The 14,447-nt window shown below is 43.4% G+C and overlaps 1 protein-coding gene across 1 annotated transcript; it reads right to left on the bottom strand.

The window, feature by feature from the left end:
* Positions 1-1,110: 1,110 nt before the first annotated feature.
* tnfrsf11a (tumor necrosis factor receptor superfamily, member 11a, NFKB activator) lies at positions 1,111-13,454 on the bottom strand. Its single transcript, XM_070985984.1, has 10 exons — positions 13,190-13,454; positions 8,694-8,772; positions 8,165-8,290; positions 7,524-7,670; positions 7,345-7,435; positions 6,846-6,922; positions 6,633-6,740; positions 6,054-6,103; positions 4,898-5,858; positions 1,111-1,710 (listed from the first exon to the last, which is right to left on the bottom strand). The coding sequence occupies exons 1-10, from the start codon at positions 13,262-13,264 to the stop codon at positions 1,427-1,429; spliced, it is 1,998 nt and encodes a 665-aa protein (XP_070842085.1). The 5' UTR covers positions 13,265-13,454; the 3' UTR covers positions 1,111-1,426.
* Between the last annotated feature and the right edge of the window lie 993 nt (positions 13,455-14,447).

Below are 14,447 nucleotides of genomic sequence, written 5' to 3'. Positions count from 1 at the left end.
GAGAAGTGACTCGTTCATTGTAATTTGTCAATCCCAGAATAGGAAAGTTGACAGAGAAAAACCACAGAATGCAGGATGGCAGCCATCCCTGAAAGGATTAGATGCAAAACATATTTAATTTCAATCAAAATATTCTTTCAGTCATTCATTGCAATTGTTTGATTGATATGTACAAAATTATTGAAAGGGCGCATACATAATATATTGAACAGTCCCTTTTAACTCCGACAGTCTGCGTTTTGCCTGTTGTTAAAGGCTCCACTTAACACTTCCACACCTCAAATCAAATGAGAGAAAGCAAAAAGAGAATATTCATTCTTGTCGTCCCAATACATCAGGCTTTGTTTGAAATACATAAAAGCATTGATCACATATGCATCCTCTAAACGAACACATAGACAATCTACTTTGTAAAAATTAATTAAAACTACATATTAACAGGCTGACATTTTTACTTTTCTTCATTAAGGCTTGCACATTAATACATAATGAAACAAAACAAACCAGTAATAAAATAGCTTATCAAATGCATAGCATTTTGTTCTTATAGACATTAACTGCACTTGTGGTGCAATAAGAAGAGAATAGAAAAGTCTACATACAGGATAAACAAGCATTGTACCAACACTGAGTGCATCTTTTTACTGTAAAGTAGCTTTTGTTAAACCCTGCAAACCAGAAAAAAAAAAAAAAAAAACTGAAAATTCACTCAGTGAAATGCCATAAATTCATTACTATATATATATTTTTTTACGATCTTTGATTTGACCCGGCCAGATTTTAAATGTAGCAAATAAATTGAATTTTCTATCATGAATTTATTGACTTTCATGGCTTGATTTTTCAGGCAAACACAATTATTTCCACATGGTGAACATTTTGTTGTGTAAGGGAACCCTTGAAATCATCCAAATGTCAAATTTAGAACGGTTAAAAACAAGGAGTCTTCAGACTTTAACCCGAGCTATTCATTGATGAAAGGTGGGAAATAAAAAATATAGTCGCTCCTTTGTATCAAGACCCAGCTGCAATTTCCATACAAGAATAAAAACATGACGTTCTTCCAGTCTCAACTCTAGTTCCACATCCAATTCCCAACAAAATTCCCCATCAGTGTCTGGAATGGAGGGAGTTTCCATCTGAAAAAACCTGCAGCTTTCCACTGGAAAATGAAAAAAGGTACTTTAGAGATGCTCAAGACAAGATTCAGTGACTGTGTGAAATGGAAATATTGCATTCCATCATTTTAATTAAAAGCTTTCCTTGTTCTCGTACAGAAAGCTGATATGATTGACAAATTGTGTTTTTTTTCCCCTGTTATTTGTAATATAATTGGGAGCTAATTAAGATGAAGGAACCAGAAATGATAAGGGGCCGTTATGGAGATGATCACTGCACTGACAAACAAACAGCCATTGTTCACTTTTCATTTTCCCAGTGGCCGCTTCTCTATCACTTCCTGCACAGGCAGTGTCTCGTCTTGCAAGCAGTTCTGGGAAATGGAGTCCCCTTGTGACCTGAGACAGCTCTGAAAAAACGGGGCTGTCTCATTGGCTTCTTCCTGGACGGGGCTCCCGAAGGCGTCGTCCTGCCCCGCCCCGTCGCTGCCCAGAGACGTCTGGCTGACGTAGACGACGATGACATCGCCGCTGAAGTTCATCACCTGGCCGCTCGAGATGAAGGTGGTGTTGTGGCTCCCAGACACCTGACCTGAACGGAAGGAGAAAACAAAGAAATTGTGAGAAATGGGACGTTATTTATGGATAATATTTGCCTGGTACATACGTTTTTTTCGAGCACTACAAGTAGGCTAGTGTGACAGAAGCCTTGGTTTCATGACAAATGAATCATTTCTGACTGTGACTGGTTTGAAGTGCATTGACACCCTATTGGGAAACGTGCAGAAATATGTATATATGGTGTTGTTGAGTAAGACGCAGCCTTCAAAGTTCCCACCTACGTACAGGCAGATAGAGCTTCCCCTATCCATGATGTAAGAGGGGACTATATCTTGGCTAACCTCAGATGACAAACGGACAGTGGGTGTAATGACCATGCAGGATGACCACAGAAAGGCCGCAGCTACATAGACCGCCATAACATATCCTTTCTGCCCTATTTGTTTTCAGGGCTCTTTCGCGTGAGAAACCGAAGACCTCTGAAAACAAGCCGTTTGTCAAGGGTGTAGGGCTTTACAGACATGGCTGAACAAATGCAAAAAAAGGGGAAAAAAAGCATTGTTCAACTCTTTCTAACCTTCATTCCATCCAGCAGCATGTTTCTCCACAAGAGAACTTTCCATGGTTTATCTCAACTTTATTTGTAAATCTACAGTGAGATCTCATTGGTACAAACTTGCACAGATCTACTGGTGTCCACGTACGGTTGGCGCATGGATTGCAGCCAGCCAGGTGAATTAGGAAACAAACTGTGTGTTTTTGTTTTGTAAGCCATCTTTCACCACATTAAGCCTCTGGTTCCTATTTTATCCAGCCTCCTGTCTGAGTTTCCAGCAGACAGCACCGGCCGACCCTCGGTGACTCACAGCTCATGCCTCATCTATTCACACATTCACGCACGCACACACACGCGCGCAGAATCGCTGTAAATGTAAGCAAACAGACCCAAGCAGACACTTTTACCCCTGCACACACAGTGCACCAAGAAGCACACGCGGGCCTATAAAGTTGCGAGGACGGACAAACACAGTCACACACTCCCAGGGAGTGAGTCTCTGTGTTCCCCATCTGAGAGCCTTTCCCGGAATACCAGTCTGAGAGGTCTAGCTTGAAAGTATGTCATTTCACCGCAACTTTGAAAACAAAGCTCTATGGAATCTGCTTGGGTTCCTCTGTTTATCCTTTCTTAATACCAAGCTGATTTTTCTGGATGCCCAACAATTGCAACAATACAGTGTACTGACAGGGCTTTTAAACCAAAGACTAAAGCTGAACTCTTACAGGACCCTTCTCCTGTTCAATCTCAAAGAAAACCACAACTGTACATAGCTCTACCCAAAATCTTGCTCTTTTCACGTGGACAGCCACCCGTTTTAATCCCTTCGAACAGTAAAATGTATCAGGGTCATTACTACTGTTGAGATGCCCTTGAGCAAACTGTTCCAGTGGCCACCAGATAAGACTGACGCTGCACAGTGGACAGCTTCTACGTGTGACCCGAGCAGACAGAGGGGGAACAGGTGAGACCTCTCACCCTTGCTTGACCTTAAAATAGCATGTGTGGGAAGTCCAGTTAATCAACTGTCATTACTGCATGATGGGAAATGATGTTCATGTCGGGCCAGCATGTAATCAAAGTACCCAGTCATCAGTGAGAGTAAAAAAAAAAAAGTCTTCACAAGTTTGTGTGTGTGTGTGTGTGTGTGTGTGTGTGTGTGTGTGTGTGTGTGTGTGTGTGTGTGTGTGTGTGTGTGTGTGTGTTTTTGTTGGGTGGGCAGGATTATAAAAGTATTACTCAAGCTGCGCACATCTTGCTTCAATTAAAGCTGTGGTCACTTTGCGCAACCCTATGGAACTCTGGGTAAACAGGAGCTTTGTAGATGGCATAGTTCACACTGACACACAAGCACAACACTATGTTAGAGTGTGGTTCTGGTGGTTCACTAGCTCATCAAACAGTCACATATCTTATTCCTGCTCCCTGTGTGGTCCCCTCCCCCCAACATTCAGGATCCAACCATCAATACTGGCCTTAATAAAAACATATTTCTTGGACACAATCAGGCACATTTCTCATTCTTATACTGAAACCAATCCTCTCTCATAAGTTTTGCTCACCTAATAATACCCCAATTTGAGCAAACCACTGTACCAGAGGAGACTGTTCTGATAATACTGCTTTTATAACTAACCATAACCACTCAGTGTTTGAGGCACAGTAAGTATGTTTCCCGGAGATTTTTCTCCTTGGCAGTGTGCAAAGGTCTCGGCGAGAACAATACAAGTTCAACCATGTGACAGTAAAACTTTCCATTAAAACCGACATATATTTCATTCTGTTATTCTTCGTGGCTAGTCCCACCTATTCTGCGGACAGGCAACGCTGCTATGTAGTGCATCAAATCATGTATGGCTACGACCCTGTGGCAACACAGTGGTGGCTGCCTACACAAACAAAGAACACAGAATCCACCTGGCAAACACAACTGTGGTCCCACAGTCTTTGTAATGAGCCATTATCCCCATAGCACACAACCACTGTGCATTCAGTTTTCACTCGCATTGTTGAGTGGTCATAGCAAAATTATCCAAAAAATATTCATCTCCATTGCATCTTTGTATTGCCCCAGGAGAGCCACAAATAGCCTGGCTTTCTGGGAATTGACACACAGATGTATGGAAGCTCATTTGCGCCATGGAAAGTACTGTAAAGTTCAGTGATAATAAAAATAAAAACACTGACAGTAATACTCAGTGCAAATAATGATATACTGAATCAGAATTATGAGAATGACTTTCCAAGTCAGAGTTATGCAATAATAAATCACTTAATTTAATTTAAGTGAAAAGTCAACATTATTAAAAACTTTTGAGGAAACAAGTCAAATTTAAAATTTTAACACTATGACTACCTCAAATTATGAAAGTAAGTCAAAATGTATTATCAGAATTTTTACTTTTTTTTTTTTAACAATTAAGTTATAATTTTGACTTTTAGCAAGTCAAACTAGCATCCAGCTACTTAATATACTTAGTATCTATTTTTTTTTTTTTTAGGTCAAAAGTCACAAGTCTGACTTAGTATGACAGAGTTTTGAATTAAATCATCTTCTCATAACTTTGTTTTACAATTAGTATTCTCATTTTTCTCATTTCAATTTTGACAGAAAAAGGCTTCCATAGTTTTGTTTTAAACCTTAGAAACTTTAAAAAGTTACCTGAGGTAAGAGTTGGTTCAGCCAGCTGACTATGGAGGCTCTCAGGTGTGCACGCCAATTCTGACCCCAAAGAAGAGAGCTTGTTTCCCCTGCTGTCCCCCCAGGAAAGCGCCTGGCTTTGCTCTGGGCTCGAAGCCTCAGGGGGCTTGTCAAGGTAGAGATCTCCAACAGAGGAGGAAGTCATCAAGGGGCTGACCGAGGTCACTGTGGAGGTTGTACTGTTCTCTTTTGAGGTGGAGTCTGTGCTCGCCAGTCTGTATAATTCCTCCTGTTTTACAAGTGACCTGTCAGTCAGGTGAGGTTTGAACTCTGGTTTCACCTGAGCCTGGGACAACGGCAGGCACAGTTCAGGAAGCGGACTGGATGGAGGGATTACAGAGGAGGAGTGGAGCAGTGGGGGAGAAAGAGAGACAAGAGAGGTGACGCCTGTCTCACTCTTGGCTAAAACCATTTTTTCTTGATTTCTGTCACCCTTTTCTCCATTGTCCGCCCTTGAACTATCACTGTTCTCCACCTTCCCACTATCATCTCCATCAAGGCCTCCACATGAGCAGGTTCCTGGAGTCCCGGAGCTGACAGCCTGGCTACAGTCCTCATTCTCCCCGACTTCCAGCGGCTCGCGGACGGGAATGACACACACACAAGAACCTGCCAAAAGAGGAGACACGCTCACGACCTCCTCCTCTTCTGACACCTCCTCGGGTTCTCCAGAGCCTTCGCTCTGATCCTCCATCACCGTCTTCCCCTTGGTCTCTTCTTCCTCTGTCGTCTCCCCTGTTAGGGGCAGTGAGACCTTGACATCAGGAACAGAAGTAGGGAAGGTGCATGGGGTCTCATCAGCAGGGCTGTGGGGTGCTTGGCAGATGAGTTTGGTGGTCTCACATGGTGTACATTTGGGGCCTCCAGGGCCTCCTCCTATTCCCCCTCCTGCTCCACTTTGGTAAAGGGGGGCCAAGGTCTCCTACAGTGACAGAAACAAGGAGAGGAAAATGGTAAATAACTGTTATTTTGTGCCTGAAGAGTAAGAGATACAGTATAAGCTGTATTTGTTCCTGAGTGTTTCATTTCATCTCATGTATTTCAGGAACACTCTAATAAGTAGATGGGATTATTCTTTGTGTACTTCCATTGCCTTTTAACTGAAATTCCACTTCACCTGTTGTATCCTCGTCCTCTTCAGATTCTGGACACAGGATCGCAGATTCACTAGAAAAAGAAACAACATATTGCACCTTAACGCTGAACGAAATGCAGGAGCAGATGTGTTTTTGGGAACGCTCTGAGCTTTACAGCTGCTGGAAAAGAATCAGATAGCACGGAAAAAGTTTGAAAAATCAAGATTGACTTTTGTGTCCGGGTCTTGTACTTGGGTTAAATGCCACCACAGCTTCTTGGCTTTTCAGCAGCACATATGTTTAGAATAATGCTGCTCGCCAGTAGAAAAGCCATTAAGAAAAATGGTTTAATGCGATGCATGACATTTTTGCTTTGGGACTCCAGGCAGATATATTTGATAAATGCTGGAAAGGATGTACTGAGTTTATCAACTCATACAGAACAGATTTCAGATGCTTTGTAACCCCTCTGGTTCTCTGCTACACACAACCACTTGTGAAAGTCAATGCATGTCTGTTGTGACTCACTACACTGTATGACACCTTGAAATCAGTTATATTACCAATAATGAAGCATCTAGCTGGAAGAGAACATCAGGATCAATATGACTGCAACCTACCAGAGAGTAATTTCAGTTTGTCCTTGTAGCAGAAGAGCAGCAGGATGAGGAGACACAGAACGGTGATGACTGACAGCACTGAAACGACAACCCAGGAGGGTGCTGCACCTGCAAAAGAGGAGTTCAGAGCATGTTTGCGTACTCTCCATCTACTGTCAGCGCTAAATATCTGCCAAAGATACAATTCTAATCGGGGTTATCGCCTCGTCTTACCAGAGACAGGTGGTCCACACACTGCGTCAGCCTGAGCACTGCCCGGCTTTGTTTCACTCCTGCCCTCAGCCTTACAGCTAGAAGAGAGGATGAGACGGCAGAAACACAGAGTGAAGAGGAGCATTTGTACACGTGGACATACGACATGTTTTTCTCTTTCCTCCTCTCCACTGTTTTGCCAGCCGACCTGCTAACCTTTACGAGTGGATGTGCGATGACGAGGGACGGATAGACGGAGAGGAAAACAAAATTCCCTCTCTGTCTCTCCATCGTCATCGTCACCGTCACAGATCTGGCCAGCAGTGGAAGCTGGTGTCTGGTCCCGGGTTCCAGAGGAAGTGGTGTGAGTATTACTCATAGCAGCTGGCTGGTGGTGTGCCGGAGGAGGGCAACCCAAACTACCCATTCTCCTTTCATAAAATTAAAAGATTCCAGGCAAAAAACTGTGTGTGCGTGTGTGTGGTTGGGCGCGTGTGCATGCACGCATATATACACTTACTTAGTCCATTGCTTGCATTGTTCGGCGCTGTTGTCAGCAGAGAAGAAGCCTTTCTTACACGCAACACAGATCTTCCTTCCATTCGTGGACTCTGGAATTAGCAACATACATTGCGGTTTAGCTCCAAGTGACACCCTGCTGTGATTGTTTGATTTGGATTTTGTGCGAGTGTGTCTCACCAGGGTCCCCCTCGAGTCCATATCCAGCACTGCAGGTGGGAATCCTCTCACAGTACTCGCAGTTGATGGGATAACATTGGAGGCCGGGAATGCAGCGACACAGCTCCTCCGCCACAGGGTTCTCAGGCCTCTCCATGAAACCCTTGACTGGAGGTCAGAGCAGGGAGTTTTTTAGCACAGAGGTAGGTCCAAAGCCTTGAAAGGAATGCTAATGTGTGTTGCATCGAAAACCTCACTCCACAGGCTGAATCTGGAGTTGTGCTGTGGTTTGTGCAGAGTTTAGAATTGGCTTCGTTACAAAGAGTTTGAGATTATTCTATGAGACACTTTCCTGGAGGACACTTAAGTTTTGAGCTCACGTCATGAAAATTATACACAAGAACATTTTTTTGCACGATCGGAGCATTTCTTTTTTTGAGAACCCCTAAATCAACACAAAACTACAGCAGTAAATACTGAGGTGGTGCTTTATTCTTGTGGTGATCTTTGCTGCAGTACTTTTTGGTATTGTTGTACTGCATAGTTTTATATTAAAAGGTCTCAATCTCATATTTGAAACATTTGCATTCAGTCATAAGTAGCTAAACATTTGAATGGTTTCTCAGGCTTCTGAAGTCCTCGTTCAAGCTGCAGGTACCGACCTGGGTCACAGAACTTCTGCTGAAGACAGCGCATCTTGTCAGTCCAGCTGGGCTGGTATTCACCACGATTACATTTAACACACTTAGTCTCGTCTGAATCAGTGCAGTCAGAAAACACACGGAAGCCTAATGGAGAATAAGGGAAAGGGAGAGAGAGAGGGAAGAAGAAAGGCAGATGGATTTAACAACCCATGCATAATCACACTAACCACTAAAAACCTAATGGAACAGGAGAAAAGAAGGAGGAAATTGAATAAATTAGAGCCCTTTTCCTCTTTTAAAGAAGTGGGTACTTCCAGTGGATCAAATGTCACAGTAAATCGTGTGTGTATGTGTGGTTGTGAAAACACACATGCATTTCTGAGCCATTTTAAGCCAAAATGTTCCCTTTTAAACCGCCCTTCCCCTTTTGATATAGGATCTTTGTGAATGGAAATCTATTTATATTTCATGCTGCTTCCACTGAGCAAACCAAATTTGCAAAATGCTCACACCACCTGAGTGTGTGTGTTTGTGCGTGTGTTATTACCTGGTTCACACTTCTTGCAGCATCTGGAGTTTTTTAAGTAATGTTTGTCATCACACTGGAGAGATTTGGAGACCACGTTCTAAAAAATATCAAGACATAAAATTAGTTTTCTGTTATTTTGTGTAAATTCAGCTTTTTTATGTGAGCCGACTACTTTTCTTGTCTTGTATCCTTTCACCACACTTCTTTACAACCATACTTATTTACAGAAAATAGGTTATATCAAATTCTATCATGACAAAAACACCCACTTTCCATCAGTTCTATACAATTTTCCTCAAATGAAAGCCACACTTTTCTACAAAGATCCTTCCTTGGTTCATCTCTCAAATCCACACATGATATTTTGAGATGGCGGTGAGTAATGACACGAAGACGATGGTTAAAACATTTCCAAGACATGCCCTGGAATTCTTTCCACACTCTCAGAAGCACCTGACCACAGCACTGTAGACCCTCCAAACCAGCACACTAAAACCCAGTACGATCCAGTTATGTGAGGAGAACCAAGTGGAACTAGATGCAACCAGCTCCAGTTGGCTTGGAATTAATAAACACTTGGCTGCAGATATTCTGATCCCCACTAGCGAACTGTTAAAAAAGAAATCACCATGATTTAGACAGGATAGCCTATTTGTCAGAAACACCCATTAAGTAAATGGTAAGGTGAGATGCTGTTAAGCTATCGGGTGAGCTCATCCCTAAAAGTCTGTTGTGACTTGCTATAATGCTAAATCTCCTGCTGTTATTCATTAGTGTCAACTATAGCATTAGCCTGGATTACCAAAGCTCTTGTTGCGAGGAGCATGGAGATGAACAGCGAAACATCCACATGTGATTTAAACAATAATTGGGAACTCTGGTATAAAGACCACAAGGGTTAACTATGCAGGGTCTCTCTCTCTCTCTCTCTCTCTCTCTCTCTCTCTCTCTCTCTCTCTCTCTCTCTCTCTCTCTCTCACACACACACACATCAACATGCACACACACAGACACATATTGTACACACCCTCCAGCCGCCCTAAATTAGGGGCTGGTGTTCTCCTCACCACATTGCTGAATTAGAAAATCTGGCTGTTATGACAGAAACTGTGCCAAAGCCACAGTGTCTAAATATAAATGTAGAAAAACACAACCTATAGGCCCGAGTGCACTCTGACCTTGGACCAACCTCCTGCTTTTCTCTCTCACAAAATCAATTATACATTGATTCAGTAATTCATGTGGTCAAGAAATTCTAGTTCTGCAGTATTCCACTTTAATGTGACAAACCCATCCTCCTGCTCTCCCCATACATTTGTCTGTCTGTCATCATACTTGTCAGCAATAATGACAGTTTAGATAAAGAATAATGAGATTTAACTCAGACACCGCTTTTCTCCCCCTCTCCCCCTCCTCCCCTTGTTATTTCCATCTCACACCTCCACATTAAACTCTTTCAACTCTTAGTGTCTGTCTGTACGGCCTCAGGCTACCACAACATGCAACATGAAAACTGCCAAACGTTTAATTACCTCCACTCAGCCTCTCACACATCAGCCAGTCTTTGTTTTATAATCTAACCAGGGGGATAATGATGCACAGCTCTCATAGCTCGGACCGCAGCACTAATGAGGACCATGTGCTGCAGCACACAGAAGTGGCAGAAGCAGGAAAGGTTCCCATGCAAAGCAGTTCATGTCTTTGTGCAGAGAGCTGTAGAGACACATCTGTGAAGCCAGTGGTGGTCAATCCGGACAACTGCACAGGAAGCCAAAAGAATGCTGGGAATTGTATTTTTGTTGCAGCCACATCTAAACATTGGGCCTCAGTTATCCGAGGCAGTATGTTTTGACTCACTAAATATATATGTAAGAGGAAAAGAGCTGATCCACCCTATATGATTGCAGGTTATCGTGAGTGTCAAGCTCGAACATCCAACCTCAAAACTAACTTTATCTACTGTATGGATTCAAACATACACTTAGGTTTGTGTGTGAGGCTCAAGGAAACTTTAAAAAGAAAGCGATAGGACACGGAAAGGACATAGCCAGATGGATGGATGGTGGGCTGCATGCAACGGAGAAAAGTGACAAAAGGGACGTTTATTGTCTTACTGCTCTGGTGATATTCAGCAACTACCCTATCTTTATCACCTTTTCCAAGAGGTTTTGTTTATCTAAATCCTTTTCCAGTTGTGTGATCCTATCAAATAGGAGTGTGACGCAGAATGCATTCCATTTGCTGTCAGAAAACTGCAGAATTTGCATAACGGCAGCCATTGGCACCGAGCCAAGAGAAGCACAGGCTGACTTTCAGGCCTCCAGAGGTTTCCGCGATCCATGATAAGGTGCTGTAAAAGCATAATGCATAACAATTGAATCTTTGTGCAATGTTTGCACCTGTGATTAATTCTTTCACAGCCATAAAAACAAATGCTTTGAAGTGCCACCTGCACAAATCAGGGTATTTACCAGTTTTGAAATCTCATACTCCTGATAAGCGCTTTCAACACCTCAACCATATGAGCATCTCAACAACTCCGTGGATTATTGCTTGAGTAAGAACAAATCACACTTTGCATTTGCTTGACGCTTCCTGTTGTCTTATCTTAAAAACTGGCCACGTTATTCCTGGGAAAAATCCTCTGGCGCACATAAACTGACATCTTTTAGAACTGCAGCAGGAAGAGTGGCTTCATATGAAAGAAAAGCTGTGGAAATCGGCGGAGACGGCGGAACCAAACAATCTGTCAACACGACACTGAAAAAGTTTAAATGACAGGAACTCAGCAAAAACAGATGCTGCAAAAAGCTGGAAAAGAAGTCCCATGATACCTTAAATCTGTGCCAACTGTTTTAATTCAACTAGTCAGCTTTATCTAGGTGTGTTCAAGGCACACTGAAGGTCTTAAAACAATTATAATTCCTTCCCCACACAAAGCTCCATTATCTACCAGTTGAATGTCTCTGTTGTCTGGGTAGTTATATCAAGTTTGGATCTGCAGGCCTGAAGCAGAGTTACTCCTCAAACCAAGCAGACACAACACTGATTACTGAAGAGACAGTGGACGGATGGATGGAATGGTTAAAGTGAAAGAGGCAGTGAGAGGTTGCTGATGGTTGAATGGCAGAAGGACGGTCGGATGCATGAATGCATGGATGGCTGGAGAAGCTGACCTATAAAAAGCACAGGAGCCATTTGGGAAGGCAAGTCGATTAATCCACCAAAGCTCAGCTTACTTATGATATACTGACTTTTCTGCTCTCGACATCTTGAAGTAATCTTCTGTTGCACAATGTCACACAGACAGTTTGAAATGAATTTGGAATGGATTGGATGAAGCGGTTGAAAACCAAGAAAACGAAGGGGAATTCTTTTGGGATACTGTGAGTCAGTAATGGCAAGACCACGGTGAGAACGAAGCAAAGCCAAAGGTTTGCAGTGTCACCTTAAAACGTAGATGAAAAATGGTTCCTCCCTCCCGCACAGTGACTCGTTTTCCAGGCATTAGATCTGTATTTACTCGCTGTTGTTACTTGAAAAACATCTCTCCTCGTTACTCTCTGGATCTCAGCATTGGGCATGCTGCGGTGCTTTTAAGCATTATCTTATGTTGGAGAGGCAGAGAAGAAAAAGGGGAAGAAAGCGCGTCTGTTCCAGTCTAAGTCATAACGATGCTGGCTTACGGTAACACAGGCCAACAGGCAGTGATAGATCACTGGTGCCCAGCAGTCCCACCACTACAACCACAGCTTATAAACTACTCCACCTGGACAGAGTTAACTCCTTGGACGAAACAACAACACGGACAACATGTCAAGGGCCATTCACTTTTTTTCCCTTCAGTTAAACTGTGGCATAAGATCAGTTTTTATATTTTATTCGAGGCCTTAAAGCATGGCACTGATGAAATCCTGATGCAATGAAAACAAGACAGCATCGAAAAAAACTTGGTGACACTGAAACTTAACACAATGACATGTTTAGTTTTAGCGTCTAGCCCTCCGGATCCTCCTTGGAAACCTCTCCTCTGGCGCAGCTAATGAGGCTCCTGATGAGCCATTTGGCCCGCGCCGGTCCCCTCTGGACCGGGAGAGAATTCCTGGTGAGGGGAGAGGAGCATCCAGCTGCCAGCGGCGTTTTTGCGGTCAGAACAGGGGAGGTGGACCCGACCCAAACACAACTGTTTCCAGTCAGTGTCCGGGCGTAAAAATCCAACACCCCTCCCTTCTCTGGCCTCTTTATACAAAGCATCTCATGTGATGACACATAAAATGGTATATCGTTACATATCGCCCTGTCCTTCTACTCAAGAAAAATAAACCATGACGAATATCATTTTATTCGCGAGCTGCCACTCGCGAATAAAACCGGCCAGCACCGCAAACGTAGTGCATGGGAGACGGCACAGAAAAAAAGCAATTATCAGCTCTTCTGACTTTTTAAATACACCGCTAATCTTCTTATCGGAGGCATGGAAACCTTAGTTCTAGCTCCAGAAAGTCCGTTTTTACCTGTGCGTAAAAGGTGACGAGGACGCATGTTATCCAACCTCGGACTATCCAACTGGTAGAAAAGTTCCGTCTCATCTCTGCGGCTTAACGGAGACTAGTTCTGATGCAAACTTTTCTCTCTCAGCCAAGACGATGACTCTTAACACCGCGATCCGACTCTAAATCACTTCTTCTTGCGTGCGTAAATGTGGCGGGTCCTCCACACCGTCTCACAGGGCATTCTTGCGCCTTCATTCCCGGTAAGGCAGCTGCGGTTCCCTCCTCTCTTCTCCTCTCATCTTCCTTCTGCTTTCACCCACGCTTTGTGGAGGAAGCTTCGTGCAACAGCTTGTAAAAACTGACCGAGTGACTGAGGGAGGGAACTCCTCCACGTTGTCATGTGTGAGGAAGAAACTTCACCTCCCCCCTCTCTTCTCTCCTGCCTCTATGTACTGATCTCTCTCTCTCTCTCTCTCTCTCTCTCTCTCTCTCTCTCTCTCTCTCTCTCTCTGAATGAATGAGTGAGTGAGTGAGTGAGTGTGCATGAGACACTCAGACTAAGTGAGCCTGTCAGTGATGGAAGTTTATCATGGTAACACGAACCTTTATACACTGGAATTACAAGTGTACTGTCACAACATGTTTCTCTCTTTCTGTGAATACCAACTTTACGATGCTCAGCTGCCCAACAGCCAGCTGCGCAATTTATTTTGACAGTTTGTCAAGTGACACTTCCATATGATTAGTCAAACAAGCTGAGTCAATGCCGCGTGCCAGAGATGGATCCAGATATGACCCCATACTCACAGGCAAAGCATGTGGTCACTTCCATAGATCTCTCTTTCTGCATCACGGAGGTGAGTGGACATAGTTCCTGGAGCATGTGTCCTGAAACAGCCATGACCACTCATACAGGAAACAAAAGTCATTTATTTGAAATGTATTCTGCCTCCAGGAAATATGCTCCCAGGGCAGATGGAGAAAAAGCACTGGGTGTATTTTCCTCTAAATTTGCATGGAGGACCAAACCCAGCCTACCTTGGCAAGTCATGAGAGGGAAGGTTTGAGAGAGTGGATTATACGTTCTCCTCAAGGTGACAGTTATGCAAATATCAAATTGCACGTGTGGGCCCTGCATGGATTAAAAAAGGGGGGCTGATAGGCACGAAAGTGGAGTGGTGAGGTGAGAAATAAAAAAAAAAATAAAAAAAAGAGAGAGATCCAAGGAAATGAATCTTCATTCCTTGATGAGTACAAGAGTCATGACTCTGGACAGAGA

This window comes from Chaetodon trifascialis, chromosome 18 (assembly GCF_039877785.1).
Source record: "Chaetodon trifascialis isolate fChaTrf1 chromosome 18, fChaTrf1.hap1, whole genome shotgun sequence".
Taxonomy (NCBI): domain Eukaryota; kingdom Metazoa; phylum Chordata; class Actinopteri; order Chaetodontiformes; family Chaetodontidae; genus Chaetodon; species Chaetodon trifascialis.
Note: the sequence above shows the minus strand (reverse complement) of the source record. Positions and strands in the feature narration are given on the sequence as shown.

Bases quoted from the DNA above. Each gene is read 5' to 3' on its own strand.
- tnfrsf11a (XM_070985984.1), bottom strand. From the start codon at position 13,264: ATGAGACGGAACTTTTCTACCAGTTGGATAGTCCGAGGTTGGATAACA. The intron at 6,104-6,632 runs GTAGGTTGCAGT...TTCTTTTTCTAG, and splicing joins CAAACTGAAATTACTCTCTG to TGAATCTGCGATCCTGTGTC. The intron at 5,859-6,053 runs GTGAAGTGGAAT...CTGTCACTGTAG, and splicing joins AGAGGACGAGGATACAACAG to GAGACCTTGGCCCCCCTTTA.